Source organism: Microtus ochrogaster, unplaced genomic scaffold (genome assembly GCF_000317375.1).
Source record: "Microtus ochrogaster isolate Prairie Vole_2 unplaced genomic scaffold, MicOch1.0 UNK29, whole genome shotgun sequence".
NCBI lineage: Eukaryota > Metazoa > Chordata > Mammalia > Rodentia > Cricetidae > Microtus > Microtus ochrogaster.
This window is the reverse complement of record NW_004949127.1, coordinates 3,531,305-3,542,310: the sequence shown is the minus strand read 5'-3', so window position 1 is coordinate 3,542,310 and position 11,006 is coordinate 3,531,305. Positions and strand designations below refer to the sequence as shown.

General features: G+C 45.0%; 1 protein-coding gene across 4 annotated transcripts in view; it reads left to right on the top strand.

Moving 5' to 3' along the window:
- The first annotated feature begins 3,831 nt into the window (after nucleotides 1-3,831).
- Nucleotides 3,832-11,006, top strand: part of Mtdh (metadherin) — a 48,878-nt gene continuing 41,703 nt past the window's right edge. For 2 of the 4 annotated variants that reach the window (XM_013354114.2, XM_013354113.2), the window contains exon 1: nucleotides 3,833-4,522. In XM_013354114.2, the coding sequence (XP_013209568.1) occupies nucleotides 4,145-4,522 (378 nt within the window). In that variant the 5' untranslated portion in view covers nucleotides 3,833-4,144. Of the gene's footprint in view, nucleotides 4,523-11,006 lie in introns of all 4 variants that reach the window. The other 2 variants (XM_026789772.1, XM_005368143.2) reach the window with 2 other exon arrangements.

Below are 11,006 nucleotides of genomic sequence, written 5' to 3'. Positions count from 1 at the left end.
CAGAATATTGTATACATAATAAATAAATAAATATAAAAAAAAGAAAATAGTTATTCTTAAACACAGACCTAAGGACCCACTGGTCACAGCTAGCCCTACATCAGTTCGAAGCTCAAATTAACCGTCATCTACTGCCTGTTGTCCTCGCCTGGTTTCCAGGTTTTTGTTTCTTTCTTTTTTGTTTGTTTTTTGAGACAGGGTTTTTCTGTATAGCTCTGGCTATCTTGGAACTCACTGTGTAGACCAGGCTGGCCTCTAACTCACAGAGATCTGCCTACCTCTGCCTTCCTGGTGCTCAATAAAGTTTTGTTTCTTGTTTTGGGCTTGTTTTTGTTGTTTGTTTTGTTTATTTTTCTTTCAGTTTTGGGGGTATTTTGAGGACAGAGATCAGTTATTTAAAAGCAAAGTGTTGGGATTTAATAAAAATCTGATAACTGAAAGATTGAATAAATGGTGGAAGGAGCTTGAGTCACCACAACCACAGAACCTTTTACTGAAATAGTTAGGCTATTGTTTGAAGGTTTCTTTTATTTTTAATCAGGTTTTTGTATCTGTATGAGCATATGCCAAGTGTGGGGCCTGCCCACGGAGGTCACAGGCAACAGAACTCCTGGATCTGGAGTTAGAGGTAACTGTAGGTCACCTGCTATAGTTGCAGGCAATCATACAAAGGAGGAGCAATATGTGATCTTAACTACTTGGAGTTCTTGCCACCCTTGTGTTCCCATCTGGTGGTGCCATTTGGGTAGATTGCAGAATTTTTAGGAAAGGGGGCCTGGCAGGAGGAACCTATAAAATATCGTCTCCATAATAAACAATAGTATGTTGAGAAATTTTGTTCTTCAAAATCATGGGTGGGGAAACACTTTGCTTGGAATTCACTTTTGTAGGACCCGAGCTGAGTTTTTGCTTGTCTGGGAGGGAGTTAAATGAGAAACGTCGCCTGTGTGTGTGTATTTTCACACTTGGTAACGCCATTTAGCAAGGTTATGGAACTTTAGGCTGTGGAGCCCTGTTGGAAGAAGCGAGCCACTGGGGGAAGGTGTTGAGGGTTATAGCCATCCCTCGTCCAGTTCCCTCTCCTTACTTCTTGCTTGTGACTGAAGATGTGATCTCTCGTTTCTTGCTGTCATGACTCTAGGCCCTCATCGACCCCAACCCTCTGGAACCAGAAGCCAAATAAATTCTTTCTCCCACAGTTTGCTTTTGGTCATAGTATTTTATCGCAGCAGTAAAAATTAAGTGTTTGAGTTTTTTGTTTGAGATGGGGCTTGCCTGGAAGTCTGCTTCCTCCTACCCTAGCCGCCTGACCTCCCTTGTGTCTCTCTTTAATGCCCTCCCCAAACATCTTGGTCCTATCCCACGTCCCTACGTAACCACTGATTTGCTGTCACTGCGGGTCAGTTTTCATTTTCTAATTATACAAATGGAACCATACACCATGTACTTTTTGTCTGGCTCCTTTCATTCAGCATCAACAGGTACAGTCACGCTGCTGTGTGAGTTCAGAGTTCATTCCTTTATGAGTGACAGGCCCTGGAATAGTCACTCAGAAAAAGCACTCCTCATTTCCAACTCAGAACTTCTCATTAAGGGTTTCAGCACACTTTACACTTCATTTTATCTTGGTCATTCTCAAAGAACTAGGACTCTTCATCTACCCAGACCAGAGCTAGTATTCCCTCCCAGGCAGTCTGCTTGTCCTTGAGTCTTCCAGAGTCCTGCTTCATTTAAATCTTAATCTAATCTTTGTGCTGTTGCAGTTTATAAACCTAACTTTCTGGAAGTAAGTTATATCATTACAAGTTTTCTTAATTATCATCAATGCTCACAGCTACACTGAATAAATACCAGTAGGATGTGACCCCACTTTTTTTGTTTTTAACATATAAATGCATGGTGGGATAAAGATATTGTTCAGTAGGGGAGTGCTTGTCTACCATGCTGAAGGCTCTGGGTTCAATCCCCACCGAGAGCACAAAAAATAGTGCATATAATAGATGTACATACACAAAGAGGAGAGAGAGCGATGGGATAATGAATATGTCCCTGATACCAAATACAGCAAACGGGGGGGGGGGGGTAGGGGGGACAAGACAATATGATCTTACTAAATCATATTTACTTATGAGACTGCCCAAGGGACTAGCATCCTCACCTCAATTACTATAATCATTTAGTTCATAATGAAAGACCCCCAGTGCTGGGGAGACTCTCACTCAAGTCTCGGGATAACACAACACCCCCCCCCCCCCAGTAACTCACAAGAGACCGTCCTTGCTGCAATCACACGAGGCTTTAATGATGAGATGAGGCGGGAACCAGTGCACTGGGGCAGAGACTCATAACACACACAGGGGAAGAGTTCGACCCCGAGTGACCGGGAGAAGGAGTTTTTAAGGGAAGAAACCACAGCCCAGTAATCCAAAAGGGTCGTAGAAAATTCCGAAAATCCAGTGACAGTCACAAGGGGGCAACTCCCTGCCCCGCAGGACCACTCCCAAGGTCATAATCAGCTAGTTCCTAAAACAGTAATGAGAATCACAAGGGGGAAACTCCCTGTTTCTGTTTCTCAAGATTATTCTCAAGATTACGATCTAACTTTATCTTCACTGAACCGGCTAATCCTAGATTTTTGATTCTTCTCTTCCTGCTTGGGGGGGGGGGCGGATGTATCCAGGTCTTTCAATAAATCCATAGGAGATAATCTAGAATAATCAGTAGAACTTCTACCCTTGTGTCTGAAACCAACACAAATATGCGGGATTATAGATCTCATTCCAAAAATATAAAGGGGATTTGTTTAAAATTTTTAGAGTTCATGCAGACCCCATACTTAGGTTATGGCCTTTATAATTCAGTCCATAATTATAAGCGTGCAGAAAAGAGTGGCTTCTTACAAAACTCCACCCATTAATCAGAATACTCATTACAACGCTGACGCAAAGTAGGTCAAAATACATTAATAGAATTTTAGTTTGTATTTACCTCAGTTGCTTACATGCTAATTATCATTTAATGAGAGACACTGTTCCCTTTTAGCAAAATCGAAACTTAAATCCTAAGGAAGCCCCCAAGTATTTTTATAATTAAGAACTTTAGAAGCGCCTCATTTATTTATCTTTGGTTGTCTGCATATGCTCTGCAAGCCCGCTCCATCACTGAGCGACATTCCCCAGCCCACCTAATTTCCTTTTAATGCTACATTCAACTGTCGGGCAACTCACGCAATCCTTTGTGTTTTATGAAAGCTTAAAATAATATGCCACAAGGAAGCTTCCTCTGCATATAAATACAACCTAATACACTTCGTCTCAATATTTCCTATTAAGGCGACAAATTAGTAGGAAAATAATAGTGCCGCCCACGGGCTTGCCAGACTTTAATTCTGGAGTCTGACAACAGGCAGTAGGAGTGAATGAGCCAACGGACGCACACGTTGGCAACTGTTAAATGCTAGTCCGCCCCGAAGAAACACTCAATTGTGAGTTACACGTGTCGCGGCCTCAGACTCCATGGTGCCCCCTCTGGAAGCATACAACCGATTGGTGACCTTAGGGAGAAAAAGCAGCTCAACTCTGCAGGAAAGCGCGGGGAAAGCCTGCTCACACGACGGAGTCCCTCCCCGCTCCCAGAGCAGCAGGGCTCCGGCTGTCAGGCCTTCCGCTCCCGCTTCCCCAGCTCCGCGGCACCGCACGCAACCCGCCGCACGCTGCGAAAGGGAACCCCGAGACCGGCGGCCGGCTGGCCCCGCCCACCGCACCCACGTGACCCGCGCCCCGCCCACAGAACCCACGTGACCCGCGCCGGCCTCTGCGCGCGGCGTGTAACGCGGCCGCAGCCGCCATTGTTCCGCCGGGGGAGGACAGCGGGGCCTGGCGCTGGCGCCCCGACGCCGCTTAGCGGCCGCCTCTGGAGACACTCTGTCCCCGCCGCCTCCTGTCCTCCTGGCGGCGGCGGCGGCGTGAGGCCGGCTGCGGGGACCGGGAGCCCCTCGGCCCTCCCCGACCTCCCGCTCGGGCGTGCGGGACGGCCGCGATGCGCTCAGCCTGAGGTGTCGCGGCCCCCGTCGCCTCCCACGACTCCTCGAGCGGCGTCCGTGCGCCCCGGCGTCATCCCGCGAGTCTGTGTGACGGGAGGGAAGATGGCTGCACGGAGCTGGCAGGACGAGCTGGCCCAGCAGGCCGAGGAGGGCTCTGCCCGGCTGCGGGAGTTACTGTCGGCCGGCCTCGGTTTCCTGCGCACCGAACTGGGCCTCGACCTGGGGCTGGAGCCGAAGCGGTACCCGGGCTGGGTGATCCTGGTGGGCACCGGCGCGCTCGGGCTGCTGCTGCTCTTCCTGCTCGGCTACGGCTGGGCCGCGGCTTGCGCCGGCGCCCGCAAGAAGCGGAGAAGCTCGCCCCGCAAGCGGGAGGAGACGGCCGCGTCAGCCCCGGCCCCCGAAGACCCAGCCCAGCCGAAGACTCTCAGAAGCGACGAGCAGAAGAAGAAGAACCGGAAGAAGCCGCCAGAAAAGCCCAAAGTGAGTAAGGGGCGAGGAGACGGGTGGGCAGGGGAAGCCGGAGAGGTGAAGTGAGAGCGGTGGACGAAGTGATGGGAGGCGAACACGGTCCTGGAGGAGGAGGTGATAGTCAGAAAGTGTAAGAACCTGTAGGGAAGTCGAGTTTCCTGGATGGAAATCAACTCCAGAGTTAGGAATAAAAGTGCCCAAACTTAGAGCCATCGTCTGGGGACCTCGTCCGCCCCTGCTTGCATCCCCTTCCTGGAGGCCTGCAGAAGTAGCTGCCTGTGGAGGTTAATGGGACCTTAGGGTGGATGACGTTGGGAAGTTCTGGAAAGACTGCCTGGGAGGGAGATGCCTATCTCCAGTCACGTTGAGACCCGAGACCGTAACTAGTGGAGAATAGACGGTGACCTAAAAAACTCCGACTTAAAGAGGATTAAAAATGTCCAGGTCTAGACACACTTCCATCTTTGTTGGAAATGTTAAAGGGAAATGGTTGCCCTGTCTCGGTGAATGTGGTCAGTGGGGTATCTGGCACAGGACTTGGGCACGAGGGAGCTGACTAATGTTCCTGTTTTTTATTTTGGTCCCCTGAGCAAAAGTTAAGGCAAGTTCAGCAGAGTAGTCTGTAGTCCGGTTCACAGTGTGGAGGGTTTTTTTTTTTTTTTTTTTTTTTTTTTTTTTTTTGCTTTTATTAAAGTAAAATGGGGTGACGTGACAGATTAGATTAGAAAGCTGAAGCGGGGAGAGGGTTTCAAATCCCAGTTTGCCGGACCACGTGTGGAAATGCGAAAAAGGTATCCTGTTTTAATCAGGCCTTGTTCTTTTACTTCTGTATTCTGTATTACCATTTCTCCGTAATACACTTAATTTTTATATTTATATTTTGGGGGAGATCTTGTGCCATGGCACGCATGTGGAAGTCAGGAGAACTTGTTGGGAGTAGTTTCTCTCCTTCCACCACGTGGGTCCTGCCCAGGGACTGTACTCAAATAGTCAGGCTTGGTGGCAAGTTTCTATCCCACTCAACTGTTTTACATTTTAGGGGGAGGTGAGGTTTGAGCCTGGGTTTTTCTATGTAACAGCCTTGTAGACCAGGCTGGCCTTGAACTCACAGATCCGCTTACCTCTGCCTCCCGAATACTAGGATTAAACTCGGATGCCACCATGCACAACTGGTTTTACATATTTTTAAAAGACTTTATACAGTTGAGAATATAAAAGATGTGCAACATTCGAAATATCTGTTAGTCGAGTTTAAGGGCGCATACCTTTAATCTCACTCACCACAAGAGGGGGGGACCTCTGACTTTGAGGCGAGCCTGATCTACAGAAAGGAACCCTCTGTCCAAAAAGGAAAGAAAGAATGAATGAAATACCTCCTATTTTTGTATCATCTCTTAACTTTTTGAACAATGCAGTAAGCCAGTACCAGGTTCTTACTATGTAGAGATGTGGTCTGGTATGTTTGAGCTATACAGGTGTGCACATAGGCGTTAAAGTCAGTCGTGGTGGCTGTTGTGGGAGACAGATCCATAGCGTAGTCATGGATCCATAGTTGCTAAGTAGCAGTATGAACACATGTTGGTGTGATTTGGAGGGTGGAGACTAATTCCAGTTTGAGAAATTTAGGAAAGTTATTTCAGGAAGCTGAGTTTCACTTCAAAAAAGAATATTGTTAGTAACAGTACAAAAAAGAAGACTGACAGCTCATATCATAAACGTTTTTTTTTTTTTTTTTTTTTTTTTTTGGTTTTTCGAGACAGGGTTTCTCTGTAGCTTTGGAGCCTGTCCTGGAACTCCCTTGGTAGACCAGGCTGGCCTCGAACTCACAGAGATCCGAGTGCTGGGATTACAGACGTGCGCCACCACCGCCCGGCTCAAACATTCATATTTTTCTTGATGAGTTGAAAGATATGATAGGAAACTTCTTTAAAAAGTATCAATGTGATGCCTAGCCGTAGTGACACATGTTTTTAATCCCAGCACTGGAGAGGCAGAAGCAGGCGGATCTCTGAGTTCGAGACCAGCCTGGTCTACAAGAGCTAGTTCCAGGACAGGCTCCAAAGCTACAGAGCAACCCTGTCTCAAAAAAACAAACAAAAAGTATCAATGTAATACTTAAGTACAGAGAAGAGAAAACAGCCCACGTTGCATATGCATAATTAAAAGTTCTGTAGACAGCATCAAGGGTTAAGTAATGTTCTGATGAAAGTAGTACATTTGGCATCACAGTAAAGGTGATCTTGAAACAAACCACATACATTAAGGCCTGTGTGGATTGTGGCAAGTTGTGAAAATTTTAAAGCCTCTTTAGAGCATTTAGAATTTGAGGCGGACTTGAGTCGAGAGACAGGTGCTCCAGGAGTCCATTTGAAGTGCGTCAGGACACCAGGTGACTCACTTCACTGTGAAAAATGGACATCACACTTAGGATTTGGCCCATCCTTCTTTTCTTTTTTTGTTTATTTTTTTGATTTTTCGGGACAGGGTTTCTCTGTAGCTTTGGAGCCTGTCCTGGCACTAGCTCTTGTAGACCAGGCTGGCCTTGAACTCACAGAGATCTGCCTGCCTCTGCCTCCCGAGTGCTGGGATTAAAGGCGTGCGCCACCACCGCCCGGCCATCCTTCTTTTCATTTGTGTTAAGGAAGGGGAAATGGATAATAAATAAGTCTTTGAGAGCTGGAATTGAGACTGGATCATTGAATGTGAATTGGGTGAAATGAGTAGCTTTATCTGCCAAATAATAAAAATATATTGAAGAAGTTATACCCTTAAAACTTTTTACTGTAACTCAGAAATATGTTTTACATTTCAGCACAGGCACAAACTCGCTTTTTTTTTTTAAAAAACAATTTATGACCCACAAAATTGGCTTTCTGCTTCATTATTTCCTGTTTATTATATTCCTTGTACTGTGCTACGTTTTTACTTAGGGGAGAAAAAACAAACAGGGCCTAGATACAAGTTGAAAGCAAGAAAAGTAAATGGTGGTTATGTCTTTCTATGAAGGGGACACAAAAGTAAAAAGCTCAGTGTCTCTTCAAGGAGCTTTATGCTCCTTACAGAAGATATCTACATGGTCCGCTCCTCGTGTGTGCTCTACTTTCACGGATTAAACCAACTAAAGATCAAAACTTCATTTTTAGGGACTGGTGATGTTGCTAAGTTGGTGGAGTGCTTGCTTGGCATGCATGACTCCCTGGATTTGATGGCCAGCACTGACTGCATAAACTGGAGTTTTGGTGTATGCCTATAATCCCAATATTCAAAGTAGAGACAGTTTATGAGCTTAAGGTCATCCTAAGATGCATAAAACACCTCTACCCTCCGAAAAAAGCAATCGTTTTTAAAAACTACAGTTGTACTAAGTTAGGTACAGACTTTTTCCTTGATGTTATTCCCTAACCTATGCATAACAACTGTATACATAATGTTTACTTTGGACTAAGTATAATTAAAGATGATTTTAAGTGTATGGGCATGAATGCGGGTGACAATCTCTCCCTAGTGAATACTGAAGGATTTTTATCAATACATTAACAATATATTCCCACTGTGGTCCCAGGGAGCATCAAATGCCTGATAACAGTGGTTGCCTGTAAAGTTAAGAGTTTGAATCGAATTAGTGGAAAAGCCTGAGAGATGGCAAAAGCTGGAGAAAAACAGTCAGCTTGGGAGGAATAGGGAGTCCTAAATTTGAGTTAAGCATTTAACCTAATCTGTTTGACTTATTTTGTGTCTAAATTGAAGATTTTAGCTAAAACACTGAAGGGGTCTCCTTCCTGGTATTTGCAGTAGAGTCACTTTGAATGCTCCTTACAACTTGTAGATTCCTGAGCCGTAGCTCAGACCTTTAAAGTTCAAGCTTTAGAACTGGATCCAGGGAATCTGCTTTCTTGTACTTGACTGTTACCCAAGCTGACTCCTGGGCTCCTACTTCAGCCCAAGTTCATGGCACTGCAGGTGTACCCCACTGCTTGGCTTTTTAAATTTGTATTCATGACAGGCGGATTAATTTGAAAATCACTCTCTGGAATAGAGCTATGGAGTTTATACTATAAGAACTTTTTTCTTTTTATTTATTTGTTTACCTGTTTTAGAGACAAGGTCTTACTATGTAGCTCTGGCTGTCCTGCCTCAAATTCTGAGGTCCCTCTGCTTCTGGAGGACCGGGATTAAAAGTGTATGGCACTATACCCAGCTGACCTTATTTTCCAAGCTAGTTAGAGTGGCATCTGTGAGGTTAAGGCTAGCCTGGGCTACATACTGAGATCCAGGCCATGGACTATGGTGTGAGACAAAAGCAATATTTTTCTAGCCAGGCAATGGTAGTGCACCTGTAATCCTAGGGTGCAAGCAGAGGTACGAGGATCTTGAAATTGAGGTCAGCCTTGGCTTTACAGCAAGACTGTCCAAAAAAAATCTTTTTTTTTAGTTGAGTTACTTATTCAGGTGGATTCAATGATGTAAACTACTAGTGTCTATGAATGAGCATTCTATATTTTAGGATATTTTGCCTACATGTAATTTTGCTTTTATTGTTTCATTCCATTATTTAGTTTATTTACTCCTAAATCATGCAACCCCTATTTTTAAAATCTGTATATGTGTGTGTTTATGGTATGTGTGTATACATATATATGCACACACACTCATACCATGTTTTGTGAGCATATGCATGTGTAAACATGTATGGGTGTAGATGACAAAATCAGTGTTGGCTGTCTTCCTCAATCAACCTCTTCTTTCTGTCCTAAACATTTATTATTGAGTATTTTACCTGCACGTGTATACACATGCATGCCTGGTGCCCATTAAAGCCAGAAGAGGGCAGGGTGGTGGATCCCTTGGAACTGAAGTTACAGGTGGCTACAAGCCACCGTATTGGGTACTGGGAATTGAACCCCACTGGAAGAGGAGTTCCTTCAGCCCCCCTTTTTTCTTACTTTTTCTTTATTTTAATTTTTGTACAATATATTTTGTTTACATTCCTTGCCCTCTCTAAATCTCTCAGGTTCTCCCCACCACCCTCCTCACCCAACTTCATATTCTTTCTCATTGTCTGTACTCTGAATAACAAAATAAGCAAGTATGGTGGTGGTGCACAACCTTATTCCCAGCACTCGGGAGGCAGACAAATCCCTTGATCTCAGGTCCAACCTGGTTTACAGAGTGAGTTCCAGGACAGCCAGGTCTACACAGAGAAACTATCACAAAAGAAAAAACAAAGAACAAAACAACACCACTAAGACACACACATACATACATACCGAAACAAAAGGTGCACAAAAAGCCATGAGTCTGTTTTGTGCTGTCCAGCTACTGCTGGCATGGGGCCTGCCCTGGAGTATAGTTGATATACCTGGTAACTCTCCATTGGAGAAAATCTTTGTTTCCTAATATATTACTTTTTTCTTATTCTTTGAAAATACCATATATGTTACAATGTATTTTGATTGTACCCATACCCACTCCTCTCAAACTCAGCATCATCTCCTCTAAAATGCCCCCAACTTCACATATGCTTTCTTTTTTTGGGTGGGGGGAAGAGATAGGGTTTCTCTGTGTAGCTTTGGTGTCTATTCTGGAACTCCCTCTGTAAACTACGCTGGCCTTGAACTCAGAGATCCTCCCGCCTCTGCCTCCCAAGTGCTACCTTTAAGCACAAGGGTGTGGTGCCATCCCATCCACCTTAATTTAGGCAGTCTACCAGTAGTCACACCCCAAAGAAAAGTGACTCCTACCAGCTGCGGTCACTGCCAGGTATACTCCTTAACTAAGAAGGATTCTTTGTGAGTTTCTGCCCCATCCATGAGGGACTTTTAACTGTCTTGATCTTGGCAGCTGTCACAGTTCGCTCATGAGTGTAGTTGCCATGTTGTGTCCAAAAGATGGCATTTCTCAGCAATCATCCTCATCCTCCAACTCTTGCATTCTTTTCTTCTCATCTTCCACAGTGTTCTCTGAGCCTTAAGGGGCTGATACAGATGTACTGTTTGGAACTGAACATTCCCATTATTTTAATTGCTTATGAGTCCCTTTGTTAACTGCTTTCCACTGTAGAAAACTTCTGACCAAGGCTGAGCAGCACTAATCTATGGGCATAAGCATAAATTTTTAGAAAGGCAGTTTTGAAATCATGTCCATTTAAACACGGCAACAGTAGTAGCTAACCCCCAGTGCCCCCATGCTACCAAGGTTTTGACTAAATTATCTTACTGATTTTGTGTTTTGATTTTCTTTGTTGTTTTGGGGGGGGGGTTGGTTTTTTGAGACAGGGTTTTTTTGTGGTTTTGGAGCCTGTCCTGGACTAGCTCATGTAGACTAGGCTGGTCTCGAACTCACAAAGATCCGCCTGCCTCTGCCTCCCAAGTGTGTTGCTTTGGTTTTTGGTTTTTGGTTTTTGGTTTTTCGAGACAGGGTTTCTCTGTGGCTTTGGAGCCTGTCCTGGCACTAGCTCTGTAGACCAGGCTGGTCTCGAACTCACAGAGATCCGCCT